The sequence below is a fragment of the Gambusia affinis genome, linkage group LG13 (assembly GCF_019740435.1).
Source record: "Gambusia affinis linkage group LG13, SWU_Gaff_1.0, whole genome shotgun sequence".
Classification (NCBI taxonomy): Eukaryota; Metazoa; Chordata; class Actinopteri; order Cyprinodontiformes; family Poeciliidae; genus Gambusia; species Gambusia affinis.
In genome coordinates this window covers 840,181-866,204 of record NC_057880.1, presented here as the reverse complement: position 1 = coordinate 866,204, position 26,024 = coordinate 840,181, and the positions used below count along the sequence as shown (strand labels likewise).

At 38.6% G+C, this 26,024-nt stretch overlaps 1 protein-coding gene across 4 annotated transcripts in view; it reads right to left on the bottom strand.

Moving 5' to 3' along the window:
- atrnl1a (attractin-like 1a) overlaps window positions 1-26,024 on the bottom strand; it is a 251,671-nt gene that overhangs the window by 19,902 nt on the left and 205,745 nt on the right. For 2 of the 4 annotated variants that reach the window (XM_044136568.1, XM_044136569.1), the window contains 2 exons: window positions 23,050-23,145; window positions 20,507-20,593 (listed from right to left, as the gene is read on the bottom strand). In XM_044136568.1, the coding sequence (XP_043992503.1) occupies window positions 20,507-20,593; window positions 23,050-23,145 (183 nt within the window). The remainder of the gene's footprint in view (window positions 1-20,506; window positions 20,594-23,049; window positions 23,146-26,024) is intronic. The other 2 variants (XM_044136570.1, XM_044136571.1) reach the window with 1 other exon arrangement.

The window sequence follows — 26,024 nt, the reverse complement described above, 5'->3', positions numbered from 1 at the left end:
AATGTTAGAAAGCTCTAGCTGTGCTAAGAGCTAGCAGTGTGAATAAAATGACCACATCTAAAAATACATCTGCATGGTTCAGCTTTCAGCAGACGGGTACTAAGTGATTAGAGGACAACACCAACTTGGCTCCTGTCGGTGCAGTTAGACCACCTTGGTACAAACACACAAACATCCCCTCCAGCGTTAATAGGTTTAAGTGCAGGAGCGTACGGTTTAATTAGAGGCTGCTCTGTTAGTTTAGTTTTTTCCCCCCACAGTGTCAGGGACATGATGAATTTCTCACTAAACACACCAAACTGACACTGGGAGTGGGAACTTGTACCAGTGGAGGAGCACTCTTACTGATTAAAATTATAAGGAGACAAAATACGGTGGAAGACATGTTGTGAAGTAAACAGCAGGTGTTTATTGGCTCTGTCATATTCCAGCTAATAACACTCTAATTTTCACTCATTTACTCACATCACAGCTGTTTTTTACTTTGTTTTCTGTGGCAATGGTAAGGACAATAATTTTGACTTTTGTATAGTTTTGATCCAGAAAGTTCTTTGATCTGAAGTGCAGAGAAAATTACAAAGGGACAGTTTCTGCAGAAAATATGTACCAGCCAATGTAAATAAATAAAAACGAAATTCAAACTCTGATGGACTGGTGACCTGTCCAGGTGACCCCAACTCTCACCTGTTCACCACTGGAGACAGACACCAGAACCCGTCATGACTCCACTAGGGATGAGTGTGTTAGACAATGGATGGATGGATGGATGGATGGATGAAACTGACAGAAACAATAGGCTGACATGTAAAAATAAACTGCAGCAAATCTGTTACCGATATCGGATCTAGAATTTCTCTCAATATCAGGACAGATACAGATGTTAATATCGGTTCGGTGAATCTATAACCACATCACTTCTGACTGAAATTTGATGAAGTGGGTAGAATATATATTAATAAAAATACATATAAGTGCAGCAGAATAGCCAATTCCAGGTTTTCTTTTTTTATTCTGCAGAAAATCCCAAAGTGGGACGTGCTGTGGTGATGCAGGGGGTTAGCACGCCACATGCTTGGAGGCCTTAGTCCTCGACATGGACTAAGACCTGTTGAGGCCGCAGGTTCGACCAGAAGTCACAGGTTCGACCAGGAGGCCTTAGTCCTCCCGGTCCCGACGACCCCTGCCACATGTCTTCCCCCCTCTCCTCACTCTCTTTCCTGTCTGCCTACTGTCGCAAAAAATACGGGCCACCAGCGCCGCAAAAACTCTTTGGAGAAAAAAAAAGGAAAATAAAAAGAAAATCCTCAATTTGAGGCAGACAGATGAATCTGAGGAAATTCATTTTCCAGGTTTCCTCATTGTCTCCTTAAACAGATTTTATAAATATTGTACTTTTGCAAATGTAAGCTCGTAACAACTTGAGAGAAAATTAATTATGAAGCAAACCCACGATGGAACGAGAGCTCTCTTTGGCGTCTTTCCCAAACTAATCAAGGTAAGTACGGAAGAAGAGGGCAGAACAGCGAGGGCTGCAAGAGTTGGGAGGACGATGAAGTAAGTGCAGTCATCTAAGCGTATTGTAAAATCTTGCTGAGCTGTGAGTGGCCCACCGTCTGCTGCTAAGAGGGGCAGAGGTTCTGACCTGAAAGACGGGGAGACCCGGGTGTCCTGCTCCAGTTTGTTTAGGCTTTAAATATGAAGCGTTGCTGAAGCCCAGGCAGCAGCTTTTGCTGACTTCATTTAAAGCTGAAATTGGTACTTTGGCAGTGCTGAGCAGCACCACTCCAGCAGATCATTCTATCAGAAATTACTGGATGTTTTCCAGAAGGAAGGAAGGTGAGGGGTCCACTACAGAGCAAAGGCAACATTCAAAGTGCCAGCCAGGGTCTGGAAGTCTTTTTCCTGCTTTCAAATTTCCCCAGGAAAGCTACAGATGAATTGGTTTTCTTCATTATTTACCAGCCTGATGTTAGACGCCTCAAAAAGGTTAATATTACTTTGTTTCTGAAGAAATATCTTGGTAAAATTTATTAGTTTACTTAATCTAAATCTGCCATGGTTATAAATCATTGTCGGGCTGAGCTGTAAAATAATTCTCAGCATCTAAGTAGGAGAAGAAATCCAAAGTGACAGAGAATTTGCTGGTGGGAAAATAGTTTATGATTTGCTGCTGTTTTTTTTCCTGATGACTTTACATTATTTTTATAAGTTCACTATAAATATAAACTATATGAAGTCAAGTAAAAAGCATTTTTTTGGGGTTTTTTTGTCCTTCAGCCCCTATGTCTATCAACAAACCTCTCTGAGACAAACAAGTTCTGCTTGGTTCCTTCTTAGAAAACAGTCTTAGCTGAAAGTTTTTACTCATAAATGAAACTTTAAGACAAGGTCACCTCACACTGCCCTTTTAATCAAGTTTATTTCATCTGTTTGGACTGATATAGCTGTAAAAAACAAAGAATAGATGTTTCAGAAGAAAACTAAGGGAGCCTGACCTTTTTATTTCCTTTCATCTCCTCTCACCTCATTGTACCTTCTTTCCTTCTGATTTTTTCTTTTAAATCCACATATTTTTTGTGTTAACTTAGTACAACAGGTATACAAATCCTTTCCTTGTGCTCCCATGTTAATTTCAAGTCTTTTATGAGACAAGTAATTGTCAACGAGATGAGGAAACTAAGATGGATGTCTATATTCCGTTACTTTTGTCTCCTTCACTTTATTCTCTATAGTTACAGATTTGGTAAGTTGCAAATTCCAGGAAAACAGAAAAACTACTGAAGAATAAAAAAAATACATCGGTATTAATAAAGTTTTTTTTTATTTGGTTATTGTTTGATGCTAGTAAAATATTAACAGAAAGCCAAATTATTAATGGATTGATATTTATAGTATATCAGTAGACGTTTCCAGTTTTAGACTTGCTCAACTATCCATCCATTTTCTGTACACTGTTGTCCATAATGGGGTGGGGAGGGTTGCTGGTGCCTATCTCCAGGGAGACATTTCAGGCGAGAGGCGGGGTCACACTGGACAGGTCACCAGTCTATTGCAGGGCAACACAGAGACATACAGGACACACAACCACGCACACACACCTAAGGAGAATTTAGAGAGAACAATTAACCTGACAGTCATGTTTTTGGACTGTGGGAAGAAGCCAGAGAACATGGAGAGAACCCACCATGTACAGGGAGAACATGCAAACTCCATGCAGAAAGACCCCGGGCCGGGAATCAAACCCAGAACCTTCTTGCTGTAAGGCAACAGCTCTACTGCACTGTGCAGCCCTCTTGCTCAACTAAATAATTTTTTATTTGTTAAGAGCATTGTTAATGAGAGATAAGATTTGTATATCCTTCTACAAGCTCATCATGAAAGTTTGTTGGAATGTTTTTGTAAATAATTTAGCTTAACCTGAGGATACACTGTGAGATTTTGGCTCATTTTCAGCTGATTTGTGATTGGATCCAGTCCCTGCTTGATAGTTGTGTATTGACCTCATATCCATCTCCCAACCAGCAATCATGTAGTTACTGGAATATCCAACCTGTTTGAAATTCTGGTTCTCACAAACCTGAAACTGTCATACTCCAGTCACTCAGTGGAGCGATTCTGAAGAAGGTAACCTGCCTTACTGTAAAATGTTGAATTCCATTTTTATTCACAAATTGATCAGAACTAATTCCTCAGTATTCTTTGTGCTGAAGACCTCACAGCCAAACTTCTCCTGTAATAAAACTCAGAGCTGATCAGATCAGAACCAATCCCCACTACAAGAACAGAACTTGAATCCCAAAGCCTGGTCTTTGGACTCAACCTCCAACTGAGACACAAGAACTCTGAACCTTTCCATCCTGACTTGCTAGACAGGAAGAAAATTTGTTTGAAAACCTTTAATGTGTTCACAGGAGAACTTCTAGAAAGCGACCTGCGTACGCCATGTTTCTGTGTTCCCATGGAGATGTGAAAGTCTCTTGACGCCTCAGAAGAGAAGGATCCTTTCCTCAGTACTGGAGGTTCTGCTGAGGAACTCTAGCTGGGATGCCTGCTGCCTGAGGAGATCCAGTTTTTCTGTTCACATAAATTTTTGTATTTTTGGCCATTACTTCCACCCTGTCAAGTCAAAGTGAGACTGTTCCATTATCTGGGCTCAATTATGTTTTTAAAATAAGACTATTTGTTAAATGGCTTTCTGTTGCATGGCAGCTTCATGTTTTGCCTGATTATGAATTGTAAAATGCTTGTTTTATATTGATTAGCTCTGCCATTTTAAATCCCCCACATGTCAGAGATTATGTTGGTTCAGAACAATTCAATTCAACGCTACAAGCATTCATTGGCTCTTTCTCGGCCAATCGTTTCTCCTCTCCTCCTTCCTGTTTTCCTCTTCTCTTCTTTCCTTCATGTCAGATTCTATCTACTCTATAGAGATGTAAGGCTCATATAAAGCCTAACATCACATTTTCTCCGTCTGGCCCAAATGTTAGCCCTCGACATGTGGAGGTTTACGACCTGTTGTTGAAAGGTGTTGGGTCGGTCTGGGTCTGGACAGTGACCTGACCTCCTCCATTTTATTTACTTAGAACATGGAAGATGTTTGCCTTGTTTTCTTGCTAAACTAGTACGTTTTGAAGTTATGTTCCAATATTCCATTTCATTGGGTCATAGTTCACAAAAAAAATTTGATTTGTTTCTTATTTTATCATTCAATATGTATATATTATTCCTTTTGTCTTTTCATCAATATTGCATGCCAGTAGTTAAAGAAAAAGGTTATTCATGGAATAATTCAGCAGTAAAGTTAAGCCATTTTGTTAATAATTTCTTAGACTCAATTAGGAATCAGCATGTCAATGATCAGTGATCATTGATAAGTGATCGTTCCTGGTTCTGTGAAAAGTTTCTTCTGCAGTTTTTCTGAATTCATTCCTTAATGATTGACTGCGTTTAGTTTATGATCCACAGTTGCTGGAGTTTGTGTGCCAATTAAACTAAACCAATCAATAATAGATTAAACCATCTGGTAAGACAATAATCTGTTTTTCATAGTTTAGTTTATATTTATGGTTTTACTGCAAATCAGACCATTTTTAGTTAACTTTACAGCTGAAAAAGAGAGCACTTTGTTTCTAACCTACACAGACTATGAGAACCAGGGGTCAAAATAAGAACTCATTGTAATAATTTCCAACAACTGGAGGAAAAACAGAATTCTGTATCAGGTTCATCTCCCATAAACTTTTTTTCTTATCTTTGTTCACATCCATAGATGCCTGGAGCATAGAGCCAGCGCACAGCAGAATATTTGATATGGTGATTGTGCTGATTTTACACCTATAAAACCTCTTTACACGCTACGGTTTGTATGTATAGGAGCACCAATATGATGGTTTCTTTAGTTTTATCTCATCTAAAACTGTCTTTGAATCCAAATGAGATTCCTTCCTCTCCAGTCTGCGATCTAATCAGCTTAACTTTGGTTTCCTCTATTCTGAGGGTAATAAAAGAGGAAAATAATGATCACTGAACAGATATGCATCCTCATTCTGTCTTAAAACTGTACTTTTATATCATTTTCTCAGATTGCAGCAGAACATAGAATTTTAGGTTTTACTAGTTGTACAGTCAGAGCAAAGTTTAACCCTCCTACTCATATGCAGCCAAACACTGAAATATTGCTATTTAATGAACACAAGTTCATACCCAATAACAGGTTAACATACGCACCAGTCCAACTGTGTGTGACACTGAAACTCCACAATATTTCTGGAAAAGAAAAGTATGTATCGCTAAGCAATACTAGGTTGATGTTAGCATGTTAGTTTATCTGGTCATGTGTAATGTACCCTGGAAATGATGGTCAGTTCTTTTGCCCAGACAACTTATGATACCTATAACTGAGGCTCTTATTTTGAAGCTAAAAGGAAGAAGATCTTGACTTGCCCTGATATTAAGATCAAACGATGAACCAGGAGGCAACGATAGCATTCACCAGAGGAGCAGCCGAGAAGCTTCTGGTGGCTCTGGAGGAGCTGCAGAGAGGTGGGAGAGTCTGTTGATATGTTGTGGACAGTACCTCTTCTTTTTGGAACGGGGGCACAAAGATAGAGATTGTTGAAAGAAAACTCTGAATCTGTTTGCAGTTTGGCTTGAGGCAAAAGGCGATCTGGAGTGATGAAATGGCAACTGGATGTTTTTAAACATACTTAAAAATGTTTAAAAATGTTTTTAAGTACGTTTAAAAACTTAAAACAGTTTGGATATTTTCTTCAACAAGGACAGGGAAGCAGGTCTGAGTAGGATGGAACTAAAAACATGACAATCCATGAGGGGAACTTGATAGTCTGATAGACTTGGTCAGATTTTCATGCTTTCCCACAGCATTGATTGGTGAAATAAACTAATTTCAATATGGCTGAAAAACCAACTCATCATGGAGCAAGAACTTTGATTTTTTACTGGCACATTTCCATTTGTCAAAAAAAAAAAAAAAAAGGAAAGAAATAATTCCAATTTGTGCAATCTTATGGTCAATGGAAATGCAGCCAGTGTTTGTGGTGGCCATGGAATTTGTCACTTGAACACCCAGACGCTCCTTGTTGTCAGAAAAAAAACAATAAAAAAAACCTTGTTTTTATTTGACCTGAGATTAAATTAAACTGGATCCGTTCCACATTTTAATCTGCCACCTGATGGTGAAATTAATTAGAAGGATAGAAACAAACAAATGAAAGCTGAGGTCATAGGTCAGAATTCCTCCTTTACCCGGTTTGTTCTCCTTTTGGGAGTTTCAGGTCAGATCTGGCTCAGATCCGGACCTGGTTCTGTGTCAAACATGTCTCATACCCGTCTGCACATAGCCTTGTTGTGAGACCGCTGAGGTGTGAAGAGCCCCCACCCCCTCTTCCACCTCCCTGCTGTGCCCTCCTTAGCTGATTAGGCTGCTCATGCATGTCCATCCCGCTGGGCAGAAAATTGTCGTGTCCAATCCTCTCTGAATCCAAACCCTTTTTTCCCCATTTTCACATCTGTGTCTGCATATTGTCAGTGTTCTCCACAGGGGGTCTGCTGGACTGAGGGGGAGTGGTGCAGATCAGGGAGCCAGACAGACAGTGTTGGTGTAATGAGTGGAAAAGATGTTCTTATCGATATGACAGTCACTGTTTTGGCAGCCAAGAAGCCACTACAATTTTTTTTTTGCCTAATTTTAAAACTAAACTCAGTGGGATATAATGACATTAAAGCTTGTAACTGCAGACTCATTGCATGCTGATAAAACCAATGGTAGTCATCCTATGTGTGATGTTACATTGTAATGTGTCTATACTTTAAAGATTTATTAGGCTTGGTTATTTTTTTCTCCCCTTTAAACAATCATGACCTTTTGGTCTAATTTGGACACAATGTTTTTGACAATTATTTTTGTCTTGGAGAGACTTTTTTTTATATGATTTGTTTTTTTTATGACAACTATTTTAGTCTTCTCCCTCTCCCTGCCTCTTTTTGTCCGTTACATTCTGCCGTCTCCTCCAGCAGGGCACAGGGTGATTTCCACACCCACCGGTATTAATTGCATTGGACAGACTTGTGCGTTCTGGACGAGCACATAATGGGCTTTTATATGTCCAAGTGAGATGGGCGATTCATTGAATTTCCATTTTAATCAGCACGTCAGTAAGCGAACAATCCTATTACGGAACAGGAGGACACAAGGGCCACTTCACAACCTCCCCCTCCATCCCTTCATCTTTCTCTCTTAGACCACAAATTAATCATCTCTCTAATGCCACGAGAGGCCAAACTTTTTCTTTTTTTTTTTCGACTGGTCCTAATTTAGGATAAGATACATTTCATATCTTATCTGGCTGAAGGACTAATCTGATTCTGTCTTATCGGAAGTGGTTTTCACACAGATATTTTAGAAGCTGACATACAATCACATTTGTTCTGCGCTCACATGTACACTGAGAATCAAACCGAAGCTCCAGCAGCCATCATCATTCCTGAAAATGTCTCTTCTTCCTCCAAATTCAGTATTGATGGACTGTAGGAGGTGGATGGGCAGAAATATCAATCAGGGAGGAGAGAGAAGAGCGGAGAAACACAATCATTATTAACGGGGCAAGGAAGAAGAGTGTTTGCTGAGAAAATGGCCAAATGAGAAAGAATATGGCTGCCAAACCTCTGAACCTCTGCCAGAGAGCTGCAGCTGTGTCTCACAAACACACAGGTCTGCTTTTTATTTCCACGTCCTCCATGGAGCTAATATGAGTACAGCAAAGTTTTACACCAGGATGAATCTGCTTTGTTTAGGTGGGTATTTTTTGTACAAAAATATAATGAGTTTCTCTTTCATGGCTCATTCTGGCCATGAAAGAAAACATAAACGGCCAACAGGAAGTCACAATTGCAAAGTTTTAGGTTACAATTACAAGCTTTAAACTCAAAATTTTGAGTCTTAAAGTCAATTAGAAGTAAAAGTCATAATTGCTTAAAACTTTTAAAATTTATTACAACTTTCATTCTCATTAATATGACTTTTCTTCTTGGAACTCACTTTAAAACTAGAAAATATGACTTTTATTCTAGGAATTATAATTTTATAGATCAAAAATGCAACTTTTCTTCTTGTAATTGTGACTTTTATCCTTGGAATTATGACGTTAAAACTTGAAGATGCCACTTTTTTCCTCATAATTACAACATTAAAACTCAAAATTCGGACTATTTTCCCATAAGAATTGATGGGTTTCCGTAGTTGTGTAAGTTTTGCCAGTCTGGAGCGTTCAGGTGTCTGTGTACACAACGTCAAGGCGATAAGACATCAGTATTTAACTTTACATTTTAATCAGATGAGAACTAAGTGGAGGGATTTGGCCAGAAGACACAGCAGCATATTTGCAAAAAAAAAAAACCTAAGAAACACATGAGCACAAACATCTCATAGGAAGAATGGTAATAGAAGAATCAGAAAATCTAGAACAAACAAAACAACCTGTAAAACACTGACAACAACACTGTGAAGGCTCTTTGTACTTTAAATATCCAAACATGTTTCCTAACATGCTTACCAACCAGTTTGCATCCTGCTTCTGTTTTCACTCCACAAATTTTACTCAGATCTGAGAAACTGGAGCTACTGCTAGCACAGAGTCACACCCACACTATAAAAAAACAACAACAAAAAAAACCTTATGTTCACTGGCTGAGTGTTCAGGACTTAATGGCTGTTGCTGCTTAGTCAGCTGAACCTGAAACTGACACTAAGATACATGATGGAGAGAGACAGAGAGGAAAGCGATAAGGCGGACAGAACGGAAGATTGATTAATAAGAAGAGGGAGAAAGCATTAAAAGGAAAAAAAATGCTGCTGAAAAGAAAGGAGGAACAAATAAGCAAACAGCTTCAGTGGCCAAGAGACTACTTCCTGACATTTTAGATTAAAATACTCAGAGGAAGAGAGAGATGTTCAAAATAAATGCTTCTAAAAAATGTAGTTAATAAAACAAATGTTAATTTAAAGAGGCAAGGATTTAAAAAATAATCTACTCAAGCACTGTACATTTAATTCAAAGTTACTTTTACAATAGCAGAAAAAGCCACATGGGTATGTTTTGTCTCTACAATGTGCAAAGGACAAAACTGGATAAAGAATTAAAGGTTATATCAAAGAAAAACTTAAAAAAAAAACAGGAAAAGCTATAGCATAAAGTACGTTCTGACAAAATATTGAAAACCTTTGGGGAGGATAAGTTATCATTTTGGAGATGACTAAACATTGTAAAAATAATAAAAAAGAAGAAGTTAAACAAAACTTTTTTATTGAACATTTTTTTGCAAAAAAAAATTAAAGTTTTTGCAAACTGGTTTATTTTGAAGGCTTCGTTATGACCTTGTTGTTTTGGTTGCAGTGATATGGCGAAACACGGTGGTGTCAGCATGATTCTGAGGGAATGAAATGAAATGGATTTTCTTCAGCTGCTAAATGTTAGAACACAGAAATAAAATTTTGAGTGCACAAATTGCAGTTTACCAGCCGATCACTGGTATTAAAGGGGAAGTATCATGTATTTTTCAGCTACTTACAGCCATTTTAGAGCACAGTCAAGTAACTGTTAATAGAGGAGCCATGTTGAGATGACTTCCTGAAGTTTCAGAAAGAGCGTGAGCTTTTAAAGAAATAGAGGCCCAATTTCTAGGTGTTAAATTGTGAAGTTGAATTTAATATATGTAGCATAGTGTTACAATGAGAAGTAGCTCCTGTAAACAGCTCAGCTGAGGTCCACCTGGTGTTTGCTAATTGCTGTTTGCTAGGCTGAAGGAGCAAACAGCAGTTTGCTCACATTTGTTCTGTGAGGTGGAAGCTCAGAGACTTGGACCCAGCTCAGACTAGCTCCACTCGCCTCCAACCAGGCGTTGTTCACAGCTGAATAGTTGCCATGGAGATGAAAGGATTTCTCAAACATGCATAGAAGAATCAAGCAACACTCCAGGTTTGATTTTGATAAGGGAATAACATAACAACATGACATAAAGCCCAAAAAGCCAATTTTATATAATACTGCCCCTTTAAAAAACTTGAATTGGTGATTCTGATTCTTTGTCAGGAAAATTGCCAAATATAGCAGCAAAGTAGCTAAGTTGGTAACAGCAACTTAGCAACTTTTGCTAAGTTGCCCATGTATCAATGTATCAGATACATTGGTAGATAAGGTAAGATACATATAGGTAGATAAGATCAATGTATAAAATCGTAAGCATCAGCCGGGCTCCTAACAAAAAAACAAAAAACAAAAAAACAACAAAATCAAAAAATCAAGATCAGTTTATTGATCCACCTAATAAAAATAGTAAAATGTAGCTAACTCACAATAAAAGAAGCAAAATGAAATCCTTGAGCTCCATGTGAAGTTTTACTAAAGAAGGAAGAATGTGGAGCGTCTGAACCACCAGCAAAACCAGGAGGCCCAAATGAACTCAACTCTAATTAAGTGTCAAATATCAAATCATTTAACACTTAACATTAATCGGTGTCAGGTCTTAAATATTAACTCTCAGAGTATTTTTAGAACTTCATAACAGTTATTTACATTAATACTAAATATGTATTTTATTGTTTTGAATGTGTAAAAATGTTTTGGAAACTAAACATTTTCTCAAATGCATTTATTTCAAAATGTGCACCATAATTAGAAAACATGGAATAAGGTAAAATTTCATGTCATGTTGCTTTCATTCACATATTTCTTATCAAAAGGTCTAACATATGTATGCTTAATACATTTTTCGTCAATACAATATGTATGAAATTGGCAGAGAATGTAATGCATCCAGTTCATGTAATATGATATAGTAAATTTTATTTAACACTGGTAGATCACTGGATATTACAGTACAGAACAGGCCAACCTGGTTCAGTATCATCATAATCAAAAGTTAAACATAAAACGGAGTTCGAAAAGGTTTAAGAAGCCAAAGTTTATTAAATCCTACCTCCCAAATATTTCTCTCATTATGCATATTTACACATCAAATTTTTACTCCATATCATATTTCAACTCTTTCCAAATTGTATTCATGAAATTAATTTCCAAGCTGTTTTCAAAAACTAAACATAAGACTAAAATGAACTGTTAGATATATGTGACCAAGGACAAAAGTACTTAAGAACAGTCTGTGAAACTAAAGCAAAGACAGAATAATAAATCTGTAACACTTATATTTTCTTGTTTTTCTGCTCTGAGTTTTCTCGCCTCCTGCTGCTTCAAGGTAATTCATTCACTCCAGGGGAGCAGGAGGAAGAACAGAAAACAGCAAGTTCACAGGTTGCCTGACTTTGGTTTCTTTTCATTAAGAGAGGTGAAGCAACAAAGGTGGCCTTTTGCTGGTTGTCAGGTGACCTGGAAAGGCCCTGAGATTTATCCCACTATAATCCCAGCCCGCACACTCTGAGAAATAGCTGCTTGTAAATGTCAACAAAAGCTTGTTCTAATAGCAGCAGCAGAAAATAAAGACACCAAGACAAAAAGCAGGAGCAAAATGTATCTGCAGTATCCAAGTATATATAGGTGAAAGTTTCTACAAACTATCTGAGTGAGATTACATTGTAACAACTTCTCTGATGTCTTAAAGGACTAAAGACAAGGATTAGTGCCATCTGGTGACACAAACCAATAAATGTCATTAAACTGTAACAATTCAGTAGCCTTGTTACATTTTGGGATTGAAGGTTTTTTTCAAGGAATCAGAGGTTCTCTCCAAGCTTACCCCTGGTTAAAAAAAAGAACTAAACTATGGAAGATGTTAAAAAAATCTAAATAAAGTGTTTTAAAAAGCTGATTTATATAAAAAACAACACTAACCTGTACATGAAAGGCACATGATAATAAAGGGATAAATAATCTGGAAGTGCTACTGAGAAAAAAAAAATGCTTTATTTCAGTTAGTTGCCTCAAATGGTAAATCTCGATCCAATGACTGAAACTGAAATACCCACTTTAACCCCAAGATTAGTGATGGTTGTTTTAGTGCAGCTGGTCCATGATCTTGTATCTACAGAGGGAGGTTTCAGCTGTGCTACCAAAAAATATGACTTCAGTTTAACTTTCATTTAGTTTTAGGACGTTGAAAGCCATCCAGCTGTTGAAATCATCTAGACGTGATCCAACACAGAATACATTTTTCTTGTTAGTGGGACATAGATCTGAGTTTAACTGTCTACCAGTCTACCAGTCTGTCGTTGCCAGCGTCCTCTTCTATGCTGTGACATGCTGGGGAGGAAGCATTAAGAAGAGGGATGCTGGACGACTAGACAGGCTGGTAAGGAAAGCCGGCTCTGTTGTGGGGTCTGAACTGGACTGCATTATGTCAGTATCAGATAAAAGGACCCTGAATAAGTTACTCAACAACGACTGTCATCCACTCCACAGTACCATCATGCAGCAGAAGAGTCTGATCAGCTGGAGACTTCGCTCCCTGACATGCTCAACAGACAGACTCAGGAAGTCATTTGTACCAAGGGCCATACTATTGTACAATGCTTCACTGAAGGACAGGGGAGAAGTGGACTTCTCTGCTTAGTCCATCGACACAGCAGACTTCACCTCCACACTCCTTATAGTGTCATACAGACTGATGGACTGACTCTGACTGACTCTGTCGGCTACATTATAAGTCAACATGCACTCCTCCATTCTGGCAACTGTTTTAAATTTAAATTTAGCACTTAGGATTTTTAGTGTTTTTTAGTATTTTTAGCTCTTAGTAATGTTGGTCTGGTAATTGTGTTAATTTGGTGATTTAGTGTTTTTGTGGTATATTGTGTGAATTGTAGTGTATGTTGTGTGTAATGTCTTGAGCTGCTGGGACCTTGAATTTCCCCTTTGAGGATCAATAAAGTATTCATCATCATCATCATCCTCATCATCATCATCTGGCATAATAGTGAAAAGATGTGACATGTTTCTGTAGTATGGAGCAAATAAAGAGAGAAGAGAAGGAGGGCCTAAAATTGAGGCATGCGACGTCACCAAGACAGGTTAAAACCATCTTTGATGTCCCAAGTAAGTCCTGAACCAGTTCACTGCTCTGTCCCTTAACCTGGTTCACATCTATAATGTCTGTGCCAGTGACTTTCTGATACACTAAGACAGTCATTTTCTGTTTGGCTACATGACACATTCCACAGGCATCGTTTGTCCTCAGGGAACACTACATACACTGCAATATCTGCCCAAGATTTCAGACTGGAGCGGTCCTGAAGTCCTACCAAGCAAACTAGATCAACTGATTTACTGGTGTCTATCTCCAGCTACGTTCCGGGCGAGAGGCGGGGTCACCCTGGGCAGGTTGCCAGTCTGTCGCAGGGCAACACAGAGACATACAGGACACACAACCATTCACACACACACTCTCACCTACGGAGAATTTAGAGATCCCAATTAACCGGACAGTCATGTTTTTAGACTGTGGGAGGAAGTCGGAGAACCCAGAGAGAACCCACCATGCACAGGGAGAACATGCAAACTCCATGCAGAAAGACCCTAGGCTGGGAATCGAACCCAGGACCTTCTTGCTGCAAGGCAACAGCTCTACCAACTGCGCCACTGTGCAGCCCGAGAGTAAATCATATCTGCCTTATATAATATACAAAACATATACTTTAGATAATGTAAGGCTTGTTTTTTATATGCTTCTACTTCTTTTTTGTATGGGCTATACTTCAATTTAGATTTTACACATTTCAAACTCTGGCATCTTGATGGAGAAATTAATTTAGCTCTGATTTGCACTGTATGAAAAATCATGCTTGCTTTCAAATAAAATTATCATTTTCACTTTTATTTTTTCTTCTTCTTTCAAAGCCCAAGCATTTGGTGGTTTATATGTATGCTGTAGATTAGCCGAGCTTCTCAGAGTTGATGTTTTCACTCCAACTTGTAGGGGGCGATAAAGAGCTGGAAGGACTCCTGACCACAAGGGGAAGTTGCTCACCTAATATATGGGACCCTAAACTGGGATGTGATGATGTAAGATTGAACAAAGAATAAAGTGCACAGTATTTCACAATATTGTAGAAAAGCAGAATGTTTATGTTGCTAATATTACCTGCTCCAGACTTTTTCTAGTGGTCTGGAGGTTGCAGACCACCTGCTTATTTTGCTATTTGCTGCATTTCTGTCTTTGTTTGTTTTGGAGTTTTGTGTTCATTTATGTGTGCGCGATGCGCTTTGCCAGCCACACCTATGTGTTCATTAACGAAATCATCTAAAATTACCTTTACTATTGAGTTAACAAATGAAACTGCTCCTGTTTTACTGGGCTGCTGTCTCTTTAAAAAAAAGAAGTGCCACACTTTGAAGAAACACTCTGCAACAACAAATCAGAGTTCCTGAAGGGGAGCACAGCAGGAATCTGAGGGGAAAACTGGTTATTGAGTTATTTTATCTGAGCTCGGTCAGCAAAGTTCAACCATAATTTTCCATCAATATAACTTCTCTTTTTTTTCCATGAGCACTAGCCATCTTTGTCTTCAGCCGTGTTCATAGAGAACTGCAGAAATGATGACATTGTTGAGGGCAAAGAGAAAATTGCTTGTGTACACTTTGTGTTTATTCCCCTTGATCTCACTCCAATAGAAAGACAAAAAAACACTTCAAAAAGAAATACAGGCAGCTGAATTGGAGAGAAAAACAGAAACTGAAGATTGTGGGGTTATTGAAAGAAGTCCATCTTAGACAGAAGCTGAAATGAAATTTAGTTTTATATTTGATCTGATCATTAATTTTTTTTAAATGTAGAACATAAAAAGAACAATATTTTTTCTGTTGACAGAAATTTGAGATATAAAATGAGGTTTATGCTCACATGTTTGAGCATAAATCTCATTTTTCCACCTTTTTTCTGTTTGAACCCTTTTTGTGGCATTTAATAAGCCATGTGATGGTTTCTACATGCATTCAAAATTCAGCTACGGGTTTGATCCACAACCTACATTATTCCCCAGCCACCATAAATATTCTTTATCTGCTCCTTTCCCCCTTGGTTTCCCGACCCTCCGCCCATTCCTGTCCGCCCACCAGCCCTCCTTCCTCAGGCATATTAAATCCTCTTGCAATTGAAGAATAAATACTCCTCATTAAAACACTAGATATGAAATTGATTCATTATTTGCTTTAAATAGTATTATGAAAACAGGAGAGTGTTGTTAATCAGCTGCAAGGTGGGAAGTAGTTTTTGGCGGTTGGGGGTGTGCAGATGCCGGTTGCTGCGGGCTCATCAGCTTTACGACGTAATGCTGCTTCTTTATGGAGGCAGCGGAAAACATCAATTTATGCTGATGACTGCCTCAGTTCCAAAACACTACCAAGACATGCTGGGAAGTTCTGATCAGGGCCAGGGTTGGAGAAGATGGCCTCAAGCTGCTGAACGGGGCCCCACACCCTGCTACGTGGGCTAACAGTTTAATAGCTGACGTTTAAAATAAAACAGTTAGAACAAGTCAAGTTTGTTTGTATTTCAGCAACAAAGCAAAATTGTAACATCTGTTACATTTTTACCAGACGTTTTATCAGACTTCGATTACGCAATCACACCTCCACAAACAAACCAGACTTTCTAGACAGACAAACCAAAGTTCAGTTACAGCGGACTCAACAGGACTGTGTGAAGTCCTTCAGATGTCCCTTTTGCTGCAAATATCTTTTAAACTGAGCATGATGAGTTGGTTTTTCAGGTTTTGTGTTCCACTGACTGGATTTGCTTTCCTGAACCATTTAACGGTAACTTTTCTTATTTGTTAAGTGTAATGAAATCATGAGATACTGTACTGCTAAAACCTACACAGCTTTTACAGAAGCAGCATTTCCTCCAAAGTTTTTTTTTTTTTTTTTTTTTTTTTTTAGCCAAAGCCATATTTGGAAGTTTTATAACTCAAGAAAGTTGGGTTTGGTATTTGGAGTATTTTATTTAGACAATTTGAAACTAATATCAGCAGCTCTGTGGCTTTAGCATGGCTCAATAACTAACGCCACATGGTAAATCACTCTTTCATGGCCTTTCTCAAATCTAAATACAGAAAGCCATTCATTTGTTGGAAAATATTCAATAGAGTGAAAGATTCTAGAACTATATCATGGCTTTGTTTTCCTATGTAGTGAGTCATTCCTTTGAAATCAAATAGAATATATTCCATCCATCCATCCAACCAGCCAGTAAGCTCATCCCTACTGAGGTCGTGAGGGCAGCTGGTGCCTATGTCCATTGAGAGGTGGGGTCACCCTGACAGGTCAGCAGTCCATCACAGGAAATCTGATTTCATCAAATCAAATGTAAGACTTTTTAAGACCTTTTATCATTAGACCTATATGCTAAGACATATAGGTCAGACTTGTGCTCGAAACTATATTTAAAACACACTAAGCCTCTGACTTCAGAGTTTGTATCTCTTAGTTCAGTGCTAGCAGTAGCAATTCTGTCAGTTTGCCAGCTATGCCAAGGAATAAAAACTATATTTATGTAGCTTGTTTGTGGCTCTTGTCAACATCTTTAGTTTTATGACAGTGAACATGGCTCTCTATGGTCTTAATCCCCAAAATGCCAAGCTTTTTTGCACCGAATGAACAAAGGATCATACAGCGACAGAAGTGAACTAGCTAGCAAGGATATATAAGCAGCTAGCTAACTCTACCCGCCAAATCCTGGAGTCACAGAACGCAATGTCTGTGCTCAACTCAGTCTGAGAACACTTTGATGTCATTTCATTTTACACCACTGACTAATGTTTTTAAGGCCAAATTACTTAAAAAAATAATAATATAATTTTTTTAAGGATTTTCTTTTCCAAGCAGGCTCAAGAAAACTGGTCAAGAGTTGATGGAAGGATGAACAGAGCTAAAATAAAACCTGATAGACTGAGTTCTATAGATTAGGTTCATCTATCAAAGTGAAATCAACAGCTAGTTCTGCAAAGTAACAACTCAGTGGACTGAATACAAATTCATGGCACATTTCCCCCTTTTTTGTATATTTAAAAAAAAAAAAAATATATATATATATATATATATATATATATATATATATATATATATATATATATATATATATATATATATATATATATATATATATATATAGTTTCATCCAGAAGGATCCAACAAAGGGCCCGGTCCCATCTAACTACCGACCAATAACCTGTCTCTCCACAACCTGGAAGCTCATGTCAGGCATCATAGCGGCTAAGATAAGCAAACACATGGATCAATACATGAGCATGACACAGAAGGGCATCGGGGTGAATAGCAGAGGAGCCAAACACCAACTCCTTGTAGACCACACAGTTGCCAGAGACTGCAAAACCCGACACACCAACCTGTGCACGGCTTGGATTGATTACACGAAAGCCTATGACTCAATGTCACACACTTGGATCATCGAATGCTTAGAGATGTACAACATCAACAGGACCTTGAGAGCCTTCATTGCAAACTCAATGCGGATGTGGAAGACCACCCTTGAAGCCAACTGCAAGCCACTTGCACAAGTATCCATCAAATGTGGCATATACCAAGGAGATGCGCTGTCCCCGCTACTGTTCTGCATAGGCCTGAACCCCCTCAGCCAAATCATCAACAAGACTGGCTACGGATACCGACTCAAGAATGGAGCCAACATCAGCCACCTCCTCTACATGGATGACATCAAGCTGTACGCCAAGAGCGAGCGAGACATCGACTCACTGATCCACACCACCAGGATATACAGCACGGACATTGGGATGTCATTCGGACTAGATAAGTGTGGTCGGATGGTTACAAAGAGAGGGAAGGTCATCCGCACAGAAGGGATCTCACTCCCAGAAGGAACAATAGCAGACATAGAGGAAGGTTACAAATACCTGGGAATATCACAAGCAAATGGCAACCTTGATGAGATCACAAGAAAAAGAGCCACAACCAAATACCTTCAACGAATAAGACAAGTCCTGAGAAGCCAGCTCAATGGCAAGAACAAGATCCGTGCAATAAACAGCTATGCCCTACCAGTAATCAGATACCCTGCAGGAATAATTAGCTGGCCAAAGGAGGAAATACAGGCCACAGATGTTAAGACCCGGAAACTACTAACAATGCATGGAGGGTTCCACCCCAAATCCAGCACCCTGAGACTGTACACGAACCGCAAAGAAGGAGGCAGAGGACTAGTGAGTGTGAGAACCACTATCCAAGACGAGACATCCAAGATCCATAGATACATCAGGGACAAAGCCTCAACAGACAATGTGCTCAGTGAATGTCTCAAACAATGGGGAACAGAAGCTGAGGTGCCGGAGGAACCATCATGGGAGGACAAGCCCCTGCATGGGATGTACCACCGGCAAATAACCGAAGTGGCTGACATCAGAAAATCCTACCAATGGCTGGAAAAAGCTGGACTGAAGGACAGCACAGAGGCCCTCATCATGGCCGCCCAGGAACAGGCCCTAAACACCAGAGCAATTGAGGCCCAGATCTACCACACCAGACAAGACCCAAGGTGTAGGTTGTGCAAGGAGGCCCCTGAGACAGTCCAACACATAACAGCAGGGTGCAAGGTACTGGCAGGGAAAGAATACATGGAACGACACAACCAAGTGGCAGGCATAGTGTACAGAAACATCTGTGCAGAATATGGACTGGAACCCCCAAGATCAAAGTGGGAAACACCCCCGAAGGTAGTGGAGAATGACCGAGCTAAGATCCTGTGGGACTTCCAGATCCAGACAGACAAAATGGTGAGGGCGAACCAACCAGACATAGTCGTGGTGGATAAACAACAGAGGAAAGCCGTTGTGGTGGATGTGGCAATACCAAGTGACTGCAACATCAGGAAAAAGGAGCATGAGAAACTAGAGAAATACCAGGGCCTAAGGGAGGAACTGGAGAGGGCCTGGAAGGTGAAGACCACAGTGGTGCCTGTGGTCATCGGGACCCTCGGGGCAGTCACCCCCAAACTGGAACAGTGGCTACAACAGATCCCAGGAACAACATCAGACATCTCAGTCCAGAAATGTGCAGTCCTAGGCACAGCCAAGATACTGCGCAGAACCCTCAAGCTCCCAGGCCTCTGGTAGAGGACCCGAGCTAAGAGGAAGAAGAATCACCACCCGCGGTGGGTGAGAAGGGAATTTTTTTTTTTTTTATATATATATATATATATATATATGTATTGCTTAACAGTTATTAACTACTTTGTATTGGATGACTACATGACATAAATGTCAAAAACAATCAAGGTAGCATCGTCAAGTGAGAAAAAAGTTTATGGAGTATGAAAACTATCACATGGCACTGTGAAGGTTAACCTTCATGTTTTGGCTGTGATTTTTTTTCCTTTCAGGAATTAGATCTAAAGTATAACAAATAAAGTCTTATGCTTCATTAAATACAGACAGTTAATGAAATCCTGGCTGTAATATAATCGGCAGTAATGAATCACCAACTTCTAATAATGAGACTCTGGTCTTTGCCTCCCTGCTCTGGAGGGATGAGGATGTGCCTAGCTTGATCCAGGGGCAATATGTTCAAAAGTAAATCACTTCTATCTGATTTACTTTGTTTGGATTTCAAACCAGATTACTGCTTATGCTTCACTGAATGAATGATGACCATTCCAACAGGTTTGCTAACACCGGACTGATTTAAAAAGTTAAACATTCAGGCAAACAAAGTTAAAAATAAAAGATAAGCATCAGTTAAAAAATAGAATTCAGTATCTCTTGGCAACTTGTCTTTGCAGCGCTCCTGCTCAGCATCTAAACATGGCATGAAATGAAATGATGATGACTCCATTTGTTTAACGAGACACTGCAGCTGCATAAACAGGACAACACAAAATACGAGGGCAGGATGGAAATGTTCCCTTTTGCTCATTAATTACACAATTATGCCAAGCTGCGTGCCTGCATATGAACCAGATGTTGTGTAATTAACCTCAGTGTGAATGGAGCTGGCCCATTGTCTCTCACCTTCCAGAGTGAAATGGAAACCAGACTGAAGCAGAGATAAGGGAAGTTACTCCAGAGGGAACCAGATTCAACAGGGCCGAGACAAACCTGAACACAATGATGGCATATTAATCATAAAAAATATGGACATGTCAATTATTTCTATTATTTTTATGTTGTGCAAAAATCCTAGAATCCAAAAGTAGAAGACACTGTAGGTCCTTTTCCTAGAAAGTCGGGTTCATTTGGGGAGGTGAGAATGCACAATCAAACTCTGATACGGACCAGAAAAGTTCATTCTGGTTTGCCTACAAACCTTTGTCTCGGTTTGGTTGAAGTGAACTCTGGACTATGCACACATAGCTTTGTTTCCAATGACCATATAATTATGCAAATTGGAATTACCATAATAAATTTGCATAATGGAAACACAACAATTGTTTTTTGATAAATCATTTTTGTGCTGGGCAGAGTTGTTTTGTTTTTTTGTTGGCTCCATCAAAATTTGTGTATTTCGCAAAGGTGAAAACAAACGTTTTCCACATCACAAGAGTCAGGTGGTGACCAACCAGATGTTTCTACTGGCAGAAAGGACAAAGAAGATGACAAGAAGAGGTAGGCATGGCATATGTTTTAATGGCATTGCATGAACAAGCTTATTTTAGTTGCTATTCTTATTTAATGACAACATCATAATTGCAAAATTGTGTTTTTTGGACATTGAAGACTTGAGACTTGACTTTAACACCACTTCAAAGGATGGACAAATGACGATTCAGACTTTCCTCTCCAAGCATTGACTTGGACTAGACCCTCAAAGACTCGAAACTCATGCTGAACTAAAGAACTTGTGAACACCTCATGTTGAAAAGTTGGACTCATTCTTCAACGTTCCACTTTGGCTGAAGCGTTTTTTTCAGGTCCTGGAAGCTGTAATGGATTACAGGAGGTGATCTGCTCACCTCCTGTAATCCATTACAGCTTCCAGAGGATGACCCAAACCATTTGACCAGATGCCTCTCTGTGATGACCGTCAGTCACACGGCTAATCTTGTAGCTCTAACTTTGTCCGGATATTAGTGCTGTTTTTCGTATGTGTTAAATCCATAAAAATTAATTAATTAACAAATAACAAAATTAATTAATTGAAATAAATGTCATGCAGGCAAGGTTATTCAAATGAGTTTGGTCCCTTTTGCTGCTGAGCATGTGTTGTTAAATGAGGTAATTTATTGGCGAACACCTGGCAACTAAACAGCAACATGTTATAGAACATTGGTTTGACACAAGATACGTCACTTAGACATAAACTGCAGGAAAAGTGTAGAAAGCTCAGATTTTACTTGAGGTCAACTTTGCACTCAAGCAAAATTCAGTTGTCTCTTGATAATAAAAGCTAAAAATCAAATCATCCCAATTTCAGAACAGCAATACAAACCCTATGAACCAAATAATAGCTTTACATTACAAAACTTTGACTCTGGATAAAGTTTGAATTTGACACATGGATGACCAGACACGTGACTTCCCTATCAAGACAAAGGTACAGAGCATGTATAGGTTTTACTGCTATGTGTTCTGTAACCTAACTAGTAGCAGAGGATGATCCAAACCATTTGACCAGATGCCTCTCTGTGATGACCGTCAGTCACACGGCTAATCTTGTAGCTCTAACTTTGTCCGGATATTAGTGCTGTTTTTCGTATGTGTTAAATCCATAAAAATTAATTAATTAACAAATAACAAAATATATCAACAAAAAATATGTTTTCTAGAGGAAAAAGTTAAGACATTATGCAGTTTGGGGATTCTTCTTCTAATTTCTTAACCAGTCTTTGGTAACATCATAAAATTTTAGAGTTGTTGGAGTTTTAATATCATGAGGTTTTCCTTCAGGGTAAAATCACTTGAGTTGCCAGTCCTCAGCTTGATATTTTGAATGTCCTCTACTTGTAGACTGTTATCTATATAGTGGAATGATGATATTTTCAAATTCTTGTCAGACCTCTCAGTAAGTTATTTGTCAGACACATAAGATGCAACAACCTTCTATCTGAAAGTTATGAACAAATGTTTACATTACTGTGGTCTCAATGTTCATTTTATCAGTTAGAAATAATCCAGACTCCATAACAAAGCCAGTAATATTCCATTTATAAGAAACTAATGTGACAAACCTGTGTGTAATTTCATCAGTCTGAAATGGGAAAACATTCAGGGTGTTCTAATTTAATTTTTCCAGAAGTGGTCAATGTTCTTTTATCATTATTTAAAATTGTAAGTAATTTTAAATGAATTAAATGTGTAGTAACTCATTTTCCATCATTTGTTTTTTAATATTCAGTACATCAGTTTGTAACAGTTTCATAAAAATAAGTTTGAAAATGCTGCGTTTCTAGAAAAAAATTTTCATCCTACCCCTTCTCAACAAAACTGCTCATTTGGATTATTTTAGGTTTTTCAATGAAAGAAAACTCACATGAAATTTGCAACTGAATGAAGTTTGTGTGCTCTGTTTGTGTTTACTTGTGTGAGTGTGCCAGTGTTTGCAGCCTCACTCTGACCTGTTGCAGCTCCTCTTGGTTGCCGCCCACCTCCAGCGCCACGGCAACCGAAGCAAAGGGACGACTGGCCATCTGCTGCCGTTCTCTCATCAGCTGCTGCACAGAAAAACAGAAAAAAAACAATAAAGAATTTCAATGGAATATATTTTGCTTTTGAATCCATGTCAGTTTATTACTTTTGGTGTCGTTTTAAAATTGCTTCTAAAAATGTTTGCAATAAAGATCTGTCTGCATTAGCGGTGTACCGATCGATCTTCCACTGATCATTATCGGCTGATTTCTGTGAAAGAGTGTATGATTGGTGATAGCCGATCACTGTGTCCTGTTGCCGATCTCCAAAAACCGATCACATTTATCTCACTTTGCAGCCTGATCTCTTCTTTCCTTCTCACTATGCAAGCTGCAGCAACAAATCGATTTGTGATTTAAAGCTCAGAGTGAACGGGGAAGTTCGTGTGTTGCAGTGAAAAATTACAACGTTGCATTTTGACGTGAAGCACGTCAAAATGTAACAAACACAACAAATCTAATATGGCACTTAAAAATCTAATAATTGACAGAGTTAGGCTACACTGAAGCTCGATGTAGGAAAAAAAAGACATCCGGAGCGGTTAGATAGCAGGTAAAGCAGCGCACATACCAACACTCACCCGGATGAGTATGATAGCCAGAAAGCTAAACAAATAACCTGAAAAATAATTTGCCACCAGACCGTGAACTCTCACACCGAACATCTGCTTAAAACTGCAGCATGTAACTTATAAAAAAATTATAACTTAGATTTGTATTAAAATATGATTATTACATCTAAATTAGGTGAATTTATTGCCAGGTAATTTTTCCACTTTGCCAGATCATTTATACCTAAAGCCGAAAATTAACAGCCATTCCAGGCGACTGGCAGTGACTTGTCTGCCATGAAGCCAGAATGTAAATTGAATTTGCATCATGGAAGACTGAAATATCTAGTCTGCTCCTCACCAGCCCAGACTCCAGACACTCTGCTGATTTTTACTGACGTCATAATGATTATGTGCAAATGCTCCATTAGAAAAATAGTTGTCTGGACTCTCCTGAGCGCTATTTCTATTGATTGATGACATAATCCATTCCAGGTGATTGACAGGAGAATACTCCTATCGCTAAAACTCTACTCCAGGTTTTCCTAGTTACCAACAGCTCACAGTAAGCCATGCTTCAAACATAGACAGAGTGAATTGCTTGGTCTGGCTGCTGAAAACTAGACAAAGAAAGGACAAAGGTGAAGGTCCCATTAACATCTCACAATGTCTATTTTGTCTCATGAGATGACAGAACTCTCTGGTTTAACTATACGAGTTGTATTGGTCCAACTCAAGTTACTGCAGTAGAGGTGGTGATTGAACCGCAGGTGCATTTAAGTGTCTGCTGGAAAAAAGCTAAATGGAAGTGGAAGTTGATATTTTTTAGATGGAAAGTTTATTCAAGAATATAATACTCCACAAACGGCAATCAAAAGGTCATAAGTTGCACAGGAGAGAGAAAAGAGCCGTCCGTTAGCTACTCTATTGCTAGCTAATGTGTCCTCCTCACATTAAATTGATTCTGATGCTTATGTGGGAAGAAAACTTAAAAACATGTATAGGAGGAACACCAGGAAAGTGTTTCTGCAGGTTTCACCAACTCAGATGTAAGACTTTTAAGAATGAAATTTATGAGATGTGTCACAACAGAATTGTGCAAAAGAAAATTGCATATGTTATGTTCGAGAGCCAAATTTTTTTGTTTAGGAAGCACGTAGCATTGTGAGCCAATGATAAAGACAAAGTCCAGCTAACTGGTGATAATTTACCCTCACCTGCAACAGACACAAAAAGCTAACTACATAGCTAGCAAGGATTTAGCAGTAGCTGGTTGGCGGTAGCCTCAACCCCTCGAGTGTGTGTGATGCTAACTTAAAAAGTCCCACAAGAAAAATAAACTACATATATTTGAGTAAATACTTCTGCCACGGCAAAACTCAAAACCTGTAATTAATGTATTTAAGGTTAACTTACTTTATTTTAAAATGAATTCAAGACATTTAAAGGTCTTAATTTTGGATACATGAATTTAAGACTTTTTAATACAAAGTCAGAAAAAAAACAGGAGGGAAAACATCACTGAAAGCAAACTCTGGATGAAACAAAAGCAGACGGTGAGGTCTTTATCAACATGAGTCCAAGGCCGAAACTACAATCAATAAATGCAGAAAGCAGCATCTCAACAACAAAAAAAGAAAGAAAGAAAAGGAGAAAGGAAATAGATCTGTTCAAATGTTCAGATTCCCATGTGGCAAAATGATTCTCATTACACTATTTCCCAGCTTTTTCCACTTCAACAAAAACATGTTAATAGGCTTTTGTTTCTACAGTTAGCTTGGGGGATAACCACCTGTTTCACACACACGTACAAAAGTCTTGGTCAGTTATACAAAATGCAGTAATCATCGTTGCATTGTTTGAATCTATATAACACACACATTTCCATCTCACAGAAACTCCTCAGGGAAGGCAGCACAGACAGGGCAGCATGTTTGTTTAAAGCTTGAAGTGCTTTATTTAACAAATGGTAACAAATATATTTTTTTAAGAAAAGACAGGCAGAGAGGCAAGATGGCCTTTGCTACATGTCTACCCTGCTCAAAGTTATAAAGTAAACACTCGCCAGATCACGCAGACGAGCTTCAGGATATATAATAACTGTCTATGACTGAGGTTCAGATATGTACCAACTGCAGGCCCATTCCACACTGGTTTGATTTTAGGAAATTATAAGTTACACACTGGGGAAAATGCAGACAGAATCGCAGAATTGGAAAAAGAATGTAAAAAATATTTAAATGATTTATGTTTTAATACTGTGACAACCCATTGAAGAAAAATGTTTTTACAATTTTTTTATAAGGTACTAAAATACTTTCAGTACCAAAAAGAGGTTATGATTAACCTTAATCA